Genomic DNA, 16,307 nt, shown 5'->3' on the forward strand with positions numbered 1-16,307 from the left:
ATCCAGTTTTTTTTCAAGCCACTATGGTGCATAAATATTTTCCCGTTTGTCCTCAGCGGCAGCGTCCGGGCCCGCTCCTTTCCTGAAAGCTGGCTTTGCAGTTCTGCTCCCTGGCTCTTTCCAGGTGACCCTCCCAGCTCTGCCCTCCCAGTTCTGCCACGCCTGGAGTCCTCAGGGCCCTTACCACTCTGTCTGGGCATTTCCAGGACTCTACTCTGCCCTGATCCTGCCCGTTCTTTTCACCTCTGCCTGGGCCCTTGCTACCACAGCCCTGGGTGTTCTCTCTTAGGAGGTGTTTTATTATAAGGAGCCTCTGATTTTTGTTTTTTTCCTAAATTAAATATTATAGGATTTATTAAAAAATTGTAAGGAAGGGCAGAGAGTTTCCATATGCTCTGGTTTCCCCAGTTGTTATCATCTTCTGTTAGTATGACATGTTTGTCACAGTTAATGAACCACTAGTGATCGGTTATCATTAACCAAGCCTGCACTTTATTCACATTGCAGCAGTTTCCACTCACACCCTTTTCTTCTCCCAGAATCCCATGTCGGAGCCCCCATACCATTTAGTCCTCATGTCTCCTCTGGCTCCTCTGGGCTGTGACAATCTGTTAGACTCTGCTTGGTTTTGGTGATGTTGACAGATTTGTTTTTTGTTTTGTTTTGTTTTGTTTTGTTTTGAGAAGGAGTCTTGCTCTGTTGCCAGGCTGGAGTGCAGTGGCACAGTCTTGGCTCACTGCAACCTCTGCCGCCTGGGTTCAATTGATTCTCCTGACTCAACCTCCCAAGCAACTGGGATTACAGGTGCACGCCACCATGCCTGGCTAATTTTTGCATTTTTAGTAGAGATGGAGTTTCACCATATTGGTCAGGCTGGTTTTGAACTTTTGACCTCAAGTGATCATCTGCCCGCCTTGGGCTCCTAAAGTGCGAGGATTACAGGCGTGAGCCACCGAGCCCAGCCTATACCCAGGGTTTTTCATACAGTTTGTTTCATATACTGTTAACTAAGAAAAAAGCGCATTTTGCTCAGAACTTTTCCGGAAACTGTTTGGAAATGCATGTTGCTGTGGCAGTGCTGCATATGGTGGGCCACAAGGGCAGAGGTGTTAACAGCCAGAGCAGGGCTCCTCCCAGAGCAGCCAGGCTCTGGTGAAGTCTGACCTGAGCATTGCATATCAAAACGCACCTTGATGGAGTTCTGTGATTTCTTTCTGTTACAATTAGGGCAGTATTAACTGTTTAGAATTGTGTATAGAATAGTTCCTTTGCTTTCATGGAGGATCTATGAGGCGTTAGTAAATCTTTGTTTTAAGGAATGGGATTGGTCTGAGTGGGTTGAGAGCCACTGCCTTGCCAGGGAGGTCGCTGCCCCTGCTCAGGAGCCTTCTGTGGCTCCCCTCTGCCTGCAGCAGAAGTCCTGACCCCTTGGCTTGGCCCAGAGGCTCATTCCAGCTGCCTCTGTTTACTTTGCTCTACTCCCAGTTTGAATCTCGCCTGATAGCCAATTGGTTTTCTCTTCCTGTCATCACTACAAAGACCTTTATATCCTCACAGAAAATGCAGGTGGCCTGCCTGATATCTACACACACAGACATATATATATAATATATATGTTTAAGGAATGGGGCCTTGCTTTGTCCCCCAGGCTGGAGTTCAGTGGTGTGATCTTGGCTCACTGCAGCCTCAACCTCCTGGACTCAGATGATCTTCCCACCTCAGCCTCCCAGGTAGCTGGGACCACTGGTGTGTGCCACCATGACTGACTAATTTTTGTATTTTTTGTAGAGATGGGATCTCGCCATGTTGCCCAGGCTAGTCTCAAACGCCTGAGCTCAGGTAATCTGCCTGCCTTGGCCTCCCAAACTGCTGGGATTATAGGCCTGAGCTACCAGATAATTTTTTAAATGTTTTTAATCTGCAGAGTTAAACTAAATGATGGTATTAGTGGTGGGATTTCCTCCCAGAGTTCACTGTAGCTGAGAAGTCATATCTAGTGGTTGTACTGCATTCTGGCGGGCTGTGGCCTGGGGTGACACGTCCCTTGGTCTGATGGGTGGGAACTGAAATGCCCCCCAAGCCTCTGGTTCAACCTGAATAGTTGGTTGATCTTGGTATTTGGCCTGATCATTCCGACTTCCACACTGACAGGCGCTCCCTGGACCTCTGGAGTTGAAAGGAGTCTGCGTTAACTGGCCCAGGCCTAGCCGCATCCAGGTGCAGCCCTTGCACCTCCCCGCTGCACACCTGGCCATCTAGGGCCTTCTGGCTGCTGCTGCGCTCACCGGAGTGCCCTGTGATTTTCCAGGGCAGAGTCTGGCAGCTGCACAGAGCAGGCAGGCCCCTGTTGAGCTTCACGCTCTGTCCTGGTGTCGAGTTTCCCTGGGGTCAGCCCTCCTGTGCGGTCAGGCGTCTTGCGGGATGAGCTCCGCGGCCTGGTGTAGTCCTGCTGCTGCACTTTGTCTGCAGCCCCTTTCCGGATGGCTGACTTGACAGAAATAACTGGACTCCAGTGATCACTTGGAAGGACAGATTGTGTTGTGTCAACATAACCGAAATAAGATTGTAATGGAACAGGAGGTGGGGCGGCTGCCAGCCTGCGGCCATGGCTCTCACCCCGCAAGCCCTGTCCTTCCCGTCCTTGCTCTTCATCAGTGTCTTTCCCCTACCCCTTCCCATTTGTAAACATTTGCTGGTGAATTTTCTTTTCTCTCCATCTAGAATCGTAGGATGTTGAGAGCTCAGAATGGGGAATTTGCATATGATCCAGTCCAATTCCTTTAACTTACAGATAAAAATTGCAGATGCTGCTCCAGTTATTTGTAACACAAACTGAGTTTCTTATCATGGTTTGCCTTTTTCCTTCACAGCTCAGGCAGTGTTGGTTTTGCTGAGAGTCCCTCTCAGAGAGACTCTCACAGAGTCCCTGTGCGTTTCTCTGATCGTGTTTTGATTTCCCCATAGCATGTAACCATATAGCAAGACATTTTCCTTAAAAACCTATTTATTCCTGCCATTCTAGGTGGTCACCCTGGACAATGGGAGAGCTCGTCTAAAGAAACAAAATTCTCTGGAGGAAACTGTAGAATTTTCCTCATTATTATTGTATCATTGACAGATTTTCACTTAAGAAATTCTGACCAGTCCTTGGTCCTGCCTGGCAGGCAAGCGTCAAATGTCCCAACTCACTCCGGAGGCCCATAGACCGTGAGGCAAAGGAGATGAGCCGGTGTTGGGTTTTTCTTCTGTTTTTGGCTCCTACCCCCGCTGCTGGTTTTTTCTCTGTCATTATTAGTAGGAGTCCCTGGGCTGCTTCATGCTGCATGTCAGCTCCTCATCCCTGGCCCTGACTGAAAGGAGGACAAAGGTCCTTGTCCCCTAGGCCCATTTGCAGTGAAGACAGGTGTTCCTGACTCTACTGGTCATAATGACAAAGTAATTGATAAATCAGTGTTTTTAACTCTGGCCAGGCATGGTGGCTCATGCCTGTAATCCCAACACTTTGGAAGGCCGAGGTGGGCGAATCGCTTGAGGTCAGGAGTTGGAGACCAGCCTGGCCAATGTGGTGAAACTCGTCTCTACTAAAAATACATAAATTAGCCCAGCATAGTGGTGTGCACCCGTAGTCCCAGCTACTCAGGAGGCTGAGGCAGGAGAATCGCTTGAACTGGGACGCAGAGACTGCAATGACCTGAGATTGTCCACTGCACTTCAGCCTGGGCAATAGAGTAAGACTCCATCTCGAAAAAATAAAAATAAATAAATCCATGTTTTAACTGTAGCCACTACACTACAGCCTGGGCAACATAGTGAGACCCCATCTCTTAAAAAAAAATAAGCCAGTAATGAGTATATGTTGAAATAATAGTTATTTATATTGAGTTAAATAAAATATTAACATGAATTTTACCTGTTTAATTTTACTTTTTTTTGATGTGGCTACTAGAAAATTTAAATGCTGTTTGCAGCTTCCATTGTGCTTCCATCAGGGCAGCCCTAGCCTAGATCTGGAATCAGCAGCTCCCTGGGCGCAGCTCTGCAGGAGATCTCCAGTGACTCACTCGTCTCATTCCTGTTTTTTTCTCCAAAGAACTAAAATACGTCTCCTTGCTGGTTGTGTTCGTGAGTGGAGCCACGCTGGGCACTCCTCTCTGGAGTATGCTGGATTTAGGATGCGATTTGCCCACTAGTGGGGGATCCTTGGCCCACAGCTGAGAGGAGATGCAGGCGTTCCAGTACCGCGGGGGTTCAGAAGTGGAGGCAGGGAGCACGCCAAGGCTGGAGCCTGCACAGCCCCACTGGAAAGAGCTTTGCCAAGTAGCAGCTACCTTCCCTCAGCTGGTGTCTCCACCCTGTCTGCTTCTTGAGCTTCACTTTGAGTAACTTCAGTGCTTCCAGTTAGAGAAGCATTTGGGGTAACAGCATCCCTGTTATTGAAAAGAAGGGATGAGGCCTCCTGATGAGTAGGGCTTGTCAAAAGGCATGTGATGACGGAGCAGCCCTTTGGAGCCACCTGGCTAGCCCGGCCGCGTTGTATCCCCGTTCCTGTATCGTGACTGCTGTGAGCTCTGATGGCCACCAACCTCACTGGGCCTCAGTTTCCCTCTCTGCCACAGGGTAGGGTCCTGACCTTTAAGGTCACTGTCAAGCTCTCACGCCCGCACAGGGCATAACACAGTCAGTGTGAACTGCAGTGGTCAGCGTGGAGGCCCAGGCCCCCCGTCCTGTCTCCTGTGTTGTGCCCCTGCCACATCCTCACTGCAAAGGAAGCTTTTTCCTCTAGGCTTCAGTTCTTGGTCCCAGCTGACTGCAAGCTCCAGTTCCTTTGTGGAGTCACATCACGTCTGCACCTGTTTTCTCTGTTAAAGTGGATACCACAGTAGTGGCTCTCTTCTGGGGCTGCTGTAGGATGCAGTGAGGTGACGCCCAGCATGGCTCGGCATGGTACATAGTACACGGAAAGCTGAGAACGCAGGCGTCGCCGGTAGCAGCTCTTGGCCACCTGCAGTTGTGTGGTCGTGTGGATTAGTCCCCGTCAGTCTTTCCTTTCAGAGGCTGGCGAAGACCCGAGCCAGAGGACCCAGGGTTTTGGTTGGGACGTGGTTAGTGGTGGGGATGGTGATTGTGAGAAGTGGAGCTGTGGTGGGGTGGGAGTAGGGGACAGAGAGGAGGGTGCTATCAGCGGGTGAGGGTGTGAGGACTGGACGGCAGGGAGGTGTGAGCCCTGCACTGGTCCCTGGCCAAGGCCAGCCAGTGTCGAAGGGCCAGTGTTCACCCCTTCCCCTGTGTCTTGCACAATCCCCTCCTGGCTTCTGGGTGAGATGAACACGGCACAGGCAGGTACATGGGGTGGACTGGCCTCTGGCATTGTCTGGACCCTAAAACCCATGGTGACTTTGTTTCCATGGAAATACGGCACTGTGTCCAGACAGCTGAATTCTACCTCACCTTATTCATAAACTAGGGATTGTCTGATTTTGGTTTGTGTGGTTAGGCTTCGAAGTTTATTAGAATAGACAATGCAGATTATTATTTTATAAAGGGTGACATTGACTAGAATAGAATAATGTCTTCATTGATGAACAAGGGTATTGGCTGAATGTGGAGAAGTCAGTGAAATCTCCACAATGACAGACGCCCTCTGGAGATGGGGCCAAGGCTAGGTGTGCACCTCCCCTGCCAGCCATCAGCAACCTGCCCGTCTGTCGCTTTGTTACTTCTTGATTTTAAATTTCTGCCAATGTTTCTTGTTACAGAGTATGGTGTTTGTGAAAACTTGCGGAAGCTGGAGATCACGGGCGTGTCTTGTCGGGACGTCTACGCGAAGTGTGAGTGAATCTGTTTGTCATCATCTGTGATTAACTTTGTACCAAAAGCAGACAGTGCACGTCAATCATAAATAATAAAAGTGATTTAGTCCACACTTTTGTTTTCTCAGACACTGTCTTACAGTCACATTTTGAATACAGCACCTGTAGTAGCAGCACTAAAATTGAGGGAGGGGGTTCTCTGTTCTCCCATTCTGGGCATCGTCAATACAAGTGTGTTTTTTTTTTTTTTTTTATAAGGACGGGGTTTCACCATGTTGGTCAGGCTGCTCTTGAACTCCCGACCTCAGGTGATCCACCCGCCTTGGCCTCCAAAGTGCTTGGATTACAGGCGTGAGCCACCACGCCCGGCCTACAAGTGTCTTTTATTAGGCATCTTGAGGCTCTTTAGATCCGAGAAATGTGGGCTGCACCAGAGCGATCTGGGTGGTCCTGGAGCTGCCTGTTTCTCTCGCTTCTGGGCCTCCAGCTTTCAGGATGGGACTGCCGTGGTAATTGGGAAATTAAGCTGTGGTGCCTTCCGTCCAAGCCCCCAGGTATGGAGAGGCGGCCCCCCTGCTGGAGTTCTCCTTCCCGTCAGTGTTCTGTGAGCAGGATGAGCCCCCCAGCCCTGTTTCATGTTTCTCCGGTTCCCTGCTTTACAGAGTCACCTGCAACACTCACCGAACAGGCAGAGGCTGCTTGGCCCCAGGCTGTCTTTCTGAGGGCATTTCCTCAGTGCCAGGGACTTTCCCATTTCTCACTCATTGGACAAAGCTCTTGGTTTTTTGAATGGTCAGAGGGTTTCTATGAGTGTCTTATACCACAAGTTTTCATCTTCTGACTATTCTCTGAGTTTTTCTTTTTTCTTTTTCTTTTCTACAAGGCAGATGGTCTTTGAGTTTCTTAGGCCATTTGGCCCATATCATTTCAAAGTGACATGAAGACATACTTCTAAGAGTTGTAAGCACCAGAAGTCACATCCCGGTAGGGACACAGGTGTTAGGGTTTTCTTTAACACCCAGAGGAGTGTGCACATGGATGCTCCTCTCAGCTGCGGGGGGTCGGGGGTGTTGCCTGGTCACTGCATCCTGCTGTCCTGTGGGAGAGGCCATCTGAGCACAGGTGAGCAGGAGGTGGTGTGGCTGAGGGCAGGGCAGGGGGGTGGGCACAGAAGGAGAGGATAGGAGGACAGGACATTGGGAGACTTTTCACTGATGATTCTTAACTCCTTGAAGGTGTCTGCAAAATGCAGAGAATTCACATCATCTGTTATTTAGTTTCCCTTGGTGTTTATCGCCCCCAATTAGTTTAGGCTGCATTGGCCAAAGCAAATTTCAGGTTCATTTTCACAACACAGGAATTATGTTTCTATGAATTTGCTTTAAGGCTTATCCAGGAGAAAATTACTTAGTTTTGGGAACAGGTGGTGGAAGAAAATCACTCTTAGCTCCATAAATGGGTGGCGTAGTTGGCCAGCCTTGGTTGAGCTGTGTGAGGCTGGCCTGAGTTAGCAGGCTGGGAAGTGCCAGGTGGGTGCTGGGCAAGGTGAGTGTCTTAGCTGGAGAAGGGTTCTCTAGACGGTCATCCAGATACTTACTGGCCAGGACACCTGCCCTCCTACCTCCTGAGCCCCGGTGAGCTGTGGCCGGGGGCCTGCGGAGAGTGTGCTGGCCACAGGAGGAGCATGATTGATCGGGTGTGGAATGAATTCCCAAGCTTGCTGCCACCATGAGTTTCTGGTGGGACCACTGTTGGAAGGAAAAAGTGTCACAGTGTTCTCTCCAGCAGGCTTCTCAGAGCCTGCCTCCCTGTGTCCTGAGTGGCTGCATAAACACAGGGGGATTATATCACACTGTTGAGGGGCGGGCACTGGGTCATATTAACACTGTTTGCACAGTCCTGAAAGAGCTATCCTTAGTCCTTTCCCTGCTGTGTCTGTTCAGGTATAAACCCTCGCGTGAAGTCGGGACGTTTTATGAAAATTCTCCCTGATTATGAGCACATGGCGTACAGAGACGTTTACACCTGCCGTATGTACCTCCCAGCACGGCCGAGAACTGCATGGGGAGGGCCCTCTAATTCACACACGGACAGCTTTGGTCCTGGGAGCGAGCAGACCTCGTGGCTTTTTGTTGTCCTTTCACGTTCACTTGCCACAGCGTGACTCTGGTTCTGCTGTGACAGAGATCACGCCTTTATGCTGGACTCCAAGCCATATTTGAGTCATCTTTCTGCAGTGGTTTCTGGGTAGTACCAGTCGAGATCACTTTAATGCACATTTTCACATTTATCGTTTATTGAGGAGCTACTGCGGAAATTCATGCAGAGGCAGAGAGGAGAAAGAACAGAGTAGAAGCTTTAAAACTTTATTCTAAAGTGAAATGTGAATAGTTGACTTCTGAGCTTTATTAATCACATCTTAATAGACCATTTGAATTAAAAATCACATATGCATATACCCTCAATAGACAAATGCAAGTAGCAACGGTTGATTCTTTTTTTATTTTTTTGAGACGTAGTCTCATCTGTTACCCAAGCTGCAGTGCAGTGTCACAATCTCAGCTCACTGCAACCGCCCCCTCCTGGGTTCAAGTAATACTACCACCTCAGCCTCCCAAGTAGCTAGGATCACAGGCATGCACCACCATGGCCGGTGAATTTTTTTTTGTATTTTTAGTAGAGACGGGTTTCACCGTGTTGCCCAGGCTGGTCTTGAACTCCTGACCTAAAGTTATCTGCCCACCTAAGCCTCCCAAGGTGCTGGGATTACAGGCGTGGGCCACTGTGCCCAGCCAACAGTTGACTCTTTAAAACTTAATTATTCTTTTCTGCTGGGTGTGGTGGCTCACACCTGTAATCCCAGTACTTTGGAAGGCTGAGGCAGTGGGAGGCTGAGGCAGGCAGGTCACCTGAGGTCAGGAGTTCGAGACCAGTCTGGCCAAGATGGTGAAACTCATCTCTAGTAATAAAGTACAAAAACTAGCTGGGTGTGGTGGCAGGTGCCTGTCATCCCAGCTACTCAGGAGGCTGATGCAGGGGAGTTGCCTGAACCTGGGAGGTAAAGATTTCAGTGAGCTGAGATCACTCCAGCCTGGGTGACAAGAGCGAGACTGTCTCCAAAAAAAAAAAAAACTTAATCCTTTCAAAGGAGCTCTGAAAATTTTTCTAAAACACATAGGAATTTAATGCTGTCTTCACTTTTTGAGACAGGATCTTGCTTGTCGCCCAGGTTGGAGTACAGTGCACAGTCATAGCTCATTGTATCCTTGAACTCCTGCCTCAGCCTCCCTAGTAGCTGGGACTAGAGGCATGTACCATCATGCCTGGTTAATTTTTCAGTTGTTATAGAGATAGGGGTCTCACTGTGTTGCCCAGGCTGGTCTTGTACTCCTGGGCTCAATCAGTCCTCCCACCTTGGCCTCTCAAAGTTTTGGGACTGCAGGCATAGCCATTGCACCTGGCCTGTTTCTGCTTTTATTAGCTCAGAGTGGTCGAGTGGTGATAGAGACAATGACTTTCAGCTGTCCAGAAAGACCAAAAACACCTGCCTGCTCTAAAAGCTGTGTAGCAGTTTCTAGAAGCATGCGGAGCCCATACTACTGCTTTCTTCAGCCCACCAGACTGCCCGTGAGTCAGCATTGCCTGTTGAGAGCAGACCTACATCTTCAGTTTCATAAATACCCGATTTCTAAAAACAACTACCGAAGGCAGAAAGAGTAAGAGTCGTTCCCAGAACTTCTAGTGTCCTGCCAAATCTCAGCAGATCGCTGCAGTAGGGGAACTGGGCCTCTCTTTACGAGGCGACCTTCCTGAGGTCGGGGAGGAGGTGCCTGGATTTGGTTAGCCCATGCTTCAGGGTGGTGTCTGAGTGCTTTACACACCTGCTAACAACACTGCCTTGTTGAGGTGAACTGTCTAGCTGAGTGGAGGTGGAGCCAAGGGACCTTTCAGGAGTCTGTGGACAGAGAACAAGGGGTGGGAAGGGAGGGGTGGGCAACGTTGCTGTTCTGGACTGACCAGCCCTTCCTCTGAGCAGTCAGTGAGCAGAGCCCTGGGAGGGAACAGTCAACTTAGCGCTGACAAGAACGATCTCTCCTTGGTGGTGACAGGAATGTGCTGGGCGAGGGTGTTTTATTTTTCTTGAGATGGAGTCTTGCTCTGTTGCCCAGGCTGGAGTGCAGTTGCGTGATATTGGCTCACTGCAAACTCTACCTCCTGGGTTCAAGTGATTCTCGTGCCTCAGCCTCCCAAGTAGCTGGGATTACAGGCACATGCCACCACACCTAGCTAATTTCTGTATTTTTAGTAGAGATGGAGTTTCACCATGTTGGCCAGGCTGGTTTTGAACTCCTGACCTCAGGTGATTGGGCAAGGGCTTTTCCATACAAGGGGACTAGCACTGAGAGGCTCCTCATGTTGTACGTCTGTCCCGCGACTTCTCTGGAATGTGCACTGTGGATATAGGATGGAATTCTGTTCCAGCTGGTCTGGAACTCCTGGGCTCAAGTGATTATCCCATCTCAGCTTCCCAAAGTGTTGAGATTACAGGCGTGAGCCACTGCGCCTGGCCAATGTTCTGTACTTTTTAAAATATGTAAAACACTGGTTCATTTTAGCCTTTACTGAGATATTAACAATGATATCTCCTAAAAATATAGAGTGCCTTTCTTAGAAATGTAGAATTCCTTGAAACATCTGGTCCTCTGAAGTTGGAGTTGAACTCGGAGCAGGCGAAAATGAGGAAGAATCTCATTCATTATATGGCTGTGGGAGTACAGCAGGGGCCGCAGAAGCATCTGCATCCTAGTTCCCAGAGTCTGTGGAGTTGTCACCTAATCTGTGTGGGGTCTCCCAGGGCAGCTGGAACAGGTGAGCACAAAGGGGGCCTGAAACAGCAGAAACCCACTTTCTCACAATCTGGAGGCCAGAGATTCAAGACAATGTGTCCTGGGGTCCTGCTCCCTCCGAGGGTCCTTGGGGAGCCAGCCTCCTTCCTGCCTCTTCCTGCTCTGGTTGGATGGCTGCAGCCCCTGCCTCTGTCTCCACTTGGCCCCCTCCATCTCTGTCTGAGTATCCCATCTCCTCGGAAAGGCAGCAGTCAGTGGACATCTGGCCTTGTTTGCGCCTGCGTTTCTTTATCCTAACGTGTTGATTACTTCCACATAGGGCCACATTCTGAGGTTCCAGGGGACATGAATTTTGGGGAACACCACTCAGCCCAGCCCCCGTCGTAATGGGGACTTGGTGGGTAAAGGTGCGGGTCCTGAGGCAAAGGGGCATCCTGGATCACCTAGGCAGGCTTTGTGCCATCACAGGGTCTTTGAATGAGGGGGGCCCATGGCGGAAGCAGGAGTGAGAGGTAAGAGAGTCTGCATGTAGTTCTAAAGGTGGAGGAGGGCCCAGGAGCTGAGGAGGGCAGGGGCCTTGGAAGCCAGAAGGCAGGGAGTGGACCCCTGAAGCCTCTAGGAGGCTGTGGCCCTGTCCATGCCTCGGCTGACAGAAAGGCAGCTCACGTTAATCCATTTTCTTCCAGACTCCCCTGAGCAACACAGGCCAAACCTTTAGCTAGGGGCATCCACCCACAAAATCTCCATCCCTGCCAGTCTCCTGGCATGGAGCCCACCTGTGGTGTGTGGGCCGAAGTTTGAGGACTGTGAGTCAGGACAGGTGTGGCTCTTCCAGATGTGCCAGCACCTGGGCTGGTGCTGGCGGGAGAAAGTGTAACCCCACTTTTCATGGTCCTTTCCCATTTGGCTTCATTTTGAATTCATTTCGGGAGCATTTATGTAGGGGCTCCCAGGGCGGATCGGTGCCTACTTTCAATACCTGGAATTAGAGGAATGTGTTCATCTCAAAAGAGTATTCTGACGTTTTTTCAGTCTCTACTGTCAGGCCAGATCTGTACTCAGAATGGGGTCCTGGACAGTGGCGTCCATGTCTTCTGGGAACTTGTTTGACGCAGCTTCCCTGTTCTCTTCCTGTGGCTGTCATGTCTGGAACTTCTGGCGATGCTCAAGTTTGTGGACTTATGACCTGGACTATTTCCTCCCTCCCTTTAGTAAGGGTTAAAATCTTAAAGGTCGCGGCATCTGGTAATTTATTACCAGATGTTAAAACAACATTTAATAAGAGGTAGCGATGTCCTTATTCACATTCTCATCTTTAATGTATTTAATTTTTGGTACTGAAAAACGGCATAACCTTCGAGGCAGAAATAAGGTGGTTTTTTTTTTATGTAGTTGTTTAGCCTCCTAGATGGTCAGAGAAGCATTTATTTCTTTAACTGACAGGTAAGGATTGTATATATTATGTGTTTATGGGGCACAGTGTGATGTGTTGTGGAGTGCTTCTCAGCCTGGCCACACATTACCACCTCCCTCCCTGTCCCCTTGCTGATTGACTTGGCTGCCATGGGGCCTGGAGTTGGCGTTTTACCATGTTCCCTCTGATTTTGATGCTCAGTTAGGGTGGAGAGCCACTGCAAACAAAGGAAGATGATCTTTTCTCTGTGTGAAGCCGATGTGTATGTATATATATTTGTTGTTGAGATAGAGTCTCACTCTGTCGCCCAGGCTGGAGTGCAGTGGTGTGATCTTGGCTCACTCCAATCTCTTGTCTCCTAGGTTCAAGCGATTCTACTGCCTCAGCCTTCCAAGTAGCTGGGATTATAGGCACGTGCCACTATTTCTGGCTAATTTTTGTACTTTTAGTAGAGATGGGGTTTCATCATGTTGGCCAGGCTGGTCTCGAACTCCTGACCTCAAGTGATCTGCCTGCCTCAGCCTCCCAAAGTGCTGGGATTACAGGCGTGAGCCACCACGCCCGGCCCTGTTACTTGCTGTTTCATATGGGAAGATAATGTGGCAGCTGCCCAAGAGTGAGCCTTTGAAGTGGCCTGGTCTTGTGGGAAGGCTTGATCACCTGCTGCCCTTGACTGAGACACTGCGGAGCTTGTGAGGAACTGAAGTACAGGGTACATTTTTCCTGGGTTCTTTTTTTTTCCCCCAGAGCCCACTTTAGGAAGGACTGGGTCCTTTGAATTTAGAAAGATAGGTGGCTAGAAGACATGTTTATAATAAAAATGGTGAGGCATTAGGGTTTACAGATAACATTCACGCTCATCTGGGTCCATCTCTGCTCTTGACTGTCTGAATGGGAGCTGAATTCCTGTTGAAATCTATGGATTCATCTCTTGAATAAATACATTTGCTTTTGCAATAGCTATGCTTTGTAAGGATGCTTTTTAAAGTGCATGTTCTCAGACATGGGCTTTGCGATTCCATGAGGAAGCTTGTGTCCCTGGATCTGCATGCTGGCAGCCCATCTGGCCACATGGTTTCTCTGACTCATCTCTTGGGATGGTTTTGGTGGGCTGTCGCAGACTAAAGGAGTTGATACCTGTTCAGCAGAGGCTGTTGCTTCCAAAGTACAGCAGAGTCACCGCTTTGAGCAACATGCAGAGCTTAAAGATCCAGGGAGGATGTCGCTTTAGAACTGGATCCCAGGAGGCTGCTGTGTTTTTATTTCAGAAATGCTGCGTTGAGGCAAAAGAGGGAACTCCCCCTTTGTGATTGCCAGGTGTCTGAGGCAGGCTCTTTGGGCATTCTTCAAAGCGGGAGCTGAGGAGAGGGGAGGAGAGGAGAGTGCACCATGCTGACTAGTGTTATTTTTTTCCCCCAGTATTTCATGATGAAGTTTTGAAAATAGAAAAGTTGGAAGAATTGTCCAGTGAACCCCCATTTCGTTATCATCCAGCTGCCCAGCTGTCCATCCCTCTGTGGACTTATTTTCTGATGCATTTCACACTTGCAGGCATCAATACATTTCACCCCTAAACACTTCAGTGTCGAGATCAGTGTTTGTTACGGTTCTTGATCACACACCCATCACGATGTGACTGTAAAGCAGCAAGACCGGCTTGACTGTGTCCTGTAAACGGACTCGGAGGATTCCGTAAGGGGTGGCCGGCAGCAGCCTGCACACAGCCCAGGCTCACTTAGGAACTTCCTAAATGATGATCTGGGCTGAATCCTGGGAGCTGTTGGTGGAGTCCAGGCTCCTCTCCAAAGTCTCGAGAGGTTTCTCATTCCCTGTACCCTAGATCCAGGTGGGGGCCTCCTTGCTGCTGTCTGGCCTCTTGCCCTCCCTGCTCCATCTTCCTTCCTGTGGTCTGGAGGGGTCTTGCTGCTCCAGTGCTCAGAAACCCTGCATGTCCCCCATAACCTGCAGAGCCCCAAGACCCTGCCCATTCACTGAGTCACACGTGCTCACTCAGCAGACGGAAACCAGGTCTGCCAGCGTATTGACTGCGCTGTGGTCTCTGAGTGGTGGGATTACCAGTGAGCTTTAGGTTTCCTTTTCCAAATTGTCTTCAGTGACTATGTATGTGTTGCTTTTGAAATAGAGGGGATTATTATTTTATTTTATTTTATTTTTTGAGACAGGGTCTTGCTCTGTTGCCCAGGCTGGAGTGCAGTGGCATAATCATAGCTCACTACAGCCTCCGCCTCCCCGGCTCAAGTGATCCTCTTACCTCAGCCTCCTGGGTAGCTGGGACCACAGTGCATGCCACCACACCTGGCTAATGGAAATTTATTTTTAAAAAAGAGGTAAGGAGGCTGAGGCAGGAGAATTGCCTGAACCCAGGAGGCGGAGGTTGCGGTGAGCCGAGATCGCGCCATTGCACTCCAGCCTGGGTAACAAGAGCGAAACTCCGTCTCAAAAAAAAAAAAAAAAAAAAAAAAAAAGAGGTGACCCAGCTGAAATTTTAAGCTGAAATTTTAGTCCTGTGACATTTTGTCCTCTGCTCCAACCTGTTCCACAATCCCTGACTTCCGTGGTTGTGTCAGATGCCACTGGGGCTTCCCAGGGACTGTATTTTATTTTCTTCATCTCGCTTTCTGTTCTTGTTTTGACTGCTCTAGTTAGAATAGTTCATTTTCATAGTACTCGTCCTTTGAAATTTGGAGTGTCACTGGGTGCTCTCACCTCTTCATATGGACTTTGGAATCATTTTGTTAAGTTACTGTTTAAAACCTGTGGGTTTGGGCCGGGCACGGTGGCTCAGGCCTGTAATCCTAGCACTTTGGGAGGCCGAGGTGAGTGGATCACCTGAGGTCAGGAGTTCAAGACCAGCCTGGCCATCATGGTGAAACCCCGTCTTATAAAAACAAACAAACAAACAAACAAAAAACCTGTGGGTTTGAGTTGGGGCAACATTATGTGTGATTAGCTGGGGGAGTTTTTGTCTTCAGTGTTTTCTCCCCTTGTACGAATGTTTCTCGTCTCTGTCTTTACTGAAGTCTTGTAAAGCTGAGTGGACTTAGTGCCTCCTGTTGCCGATGGCGGGTCTGCTACTCCTCCCAACAAGCGAACGATGCTTCTGCTGGATTTCTGTGCAAGTCCTTGTTACTTGTCTTGCTGAGCGCTCAGTCATTCTGCGGGACCCAGGGTTTGTGGGAGCTTTCCAGGTACACAGGCGCCAGGCGTGCTTCTCTGCCCTGCGCTGGTCTTGCTTGCTGCTCTGGTGGGTGTCCCGGGTGAGCGCGGGGCCCCCTCTCATAGGCAGCCCTCACGTGATGGTTCCCAGCACTTTCTGTCCCACCGTCAGGAGACCTGGGACCTGTGCTAGGCCCAGCGACCCGGATGGGTGAGGCTGTAACAGCCCGGGCTGGTCGCCTATGGTGACCATGATGGGGAGATGTCTGCAAAGCACCCTGTATATTCTGTATATATAGAATATATATACAGGTCTGTACTCTCCTGCCAGGTCTGTACTCTCTACTTGCTCACCCCTTCTCCACCTGCCAGATGAGCTTCTACGCCCAGGATCCACTGTCAGGGAACCCAGGCCTGGGCAGGGGAAGTCACTGGGAGCCACCTTCCCCATGATCACACTCACTGCTTTCTCTTGCTGGGTAAGGCTTCCCAAATGATGGGAACTGGCAGTGGTGGTGAAGTGTGCGAGGCAGGCTTTATCAGGCATTTAGCAGCCAAGGGGTGGCTTGTAAATGCCAACACAATGCAGGGGCTAGAGGGGCTGGGCTGGGCTGACCTGGGAGGCTGATGGAGAGCGGGCATGTGAGGTGGAGAGGCAGGAAGGTTGGTGGCAGCCACATGGCAGAGGGCCTAGGGCCTGACCAGGGAGCCGTAGAGAGAGGCAGTAGGTGGGCCGGGGGTTCAGGACGGCCTGAGGGGAGGCAGCTGGCACAGTGGCCCATATGCCATGTGGTAAAGGCCTAGGGAGGGCCTGGGGGCAGCTTCAGGGATGACCTGAAGCTGCTCAGGAAGTGAGATGGCCCAGCCTGACCTGGCCATTGGCTGGCAAGGAATGGGACAGAGATGTTTTGTCCTGGGCCTCCGGCAAGTGTGACATTGTCATTATTGGGATAGCTTTAAAGAGCTGATTGTGTACGACATGCCTTGTAGTGGTGCCAGCATCTCAGCATTTGGCAGGTCTGATCCAGCTCTCTGTTTGCACCCCTTCTGTCTTATTCC

At 49.9% G+C, this 16,307-nt stretch overlaps 1 protein-coding gene across 2 annotated transcripts in view; it reads left to right on the top strand.

The window, feature by feature from the left end:
• Positions 1-16,307, top strand: part of FBXO31 (F-box protein 31) — a 50,469-nt gene that overhangs the window by 13,541 nt on the left and 20,621 nt on the right. The window contains exons 2-3 of one of the 2 annotated variants that reach the window (XM_012466084.2): positions 5,757-5,828; positions 7,754-7,840. In XM_012466084.2, the coding sequence (XP_012321507.1) occupies positions 7,786-7,840 (55 nt within the window). In that variant the 5' untranslated portion in view covers positions 5,757-5,828; positions 7,754-7,785. The remainder of the gene's footprint in view (positions 1-5,756; positions 5,829-7,753; positions 7,841-16,307) is intronic. The other variant, XM_012466081.2, reaches the window with a different exon arrangement.

The sequence above is a fragment of the Aotus nancymaae genome, unplaced genomic scaffold, assembly GCF_030222135.1.
Source record: "Aotus nancymaae isolate 86718 unplaced genomic scaffold, 86718_ANA_hifiasm-v0.15.2.pri h1tg000095l, whole genome shotgun sequence".
NCBI classification, from domain to species: Eukaryota; Metazoa; Chordata; class Mammalia; order Primates; family Aotidae; genus Aotus; species Aotus nancymaae.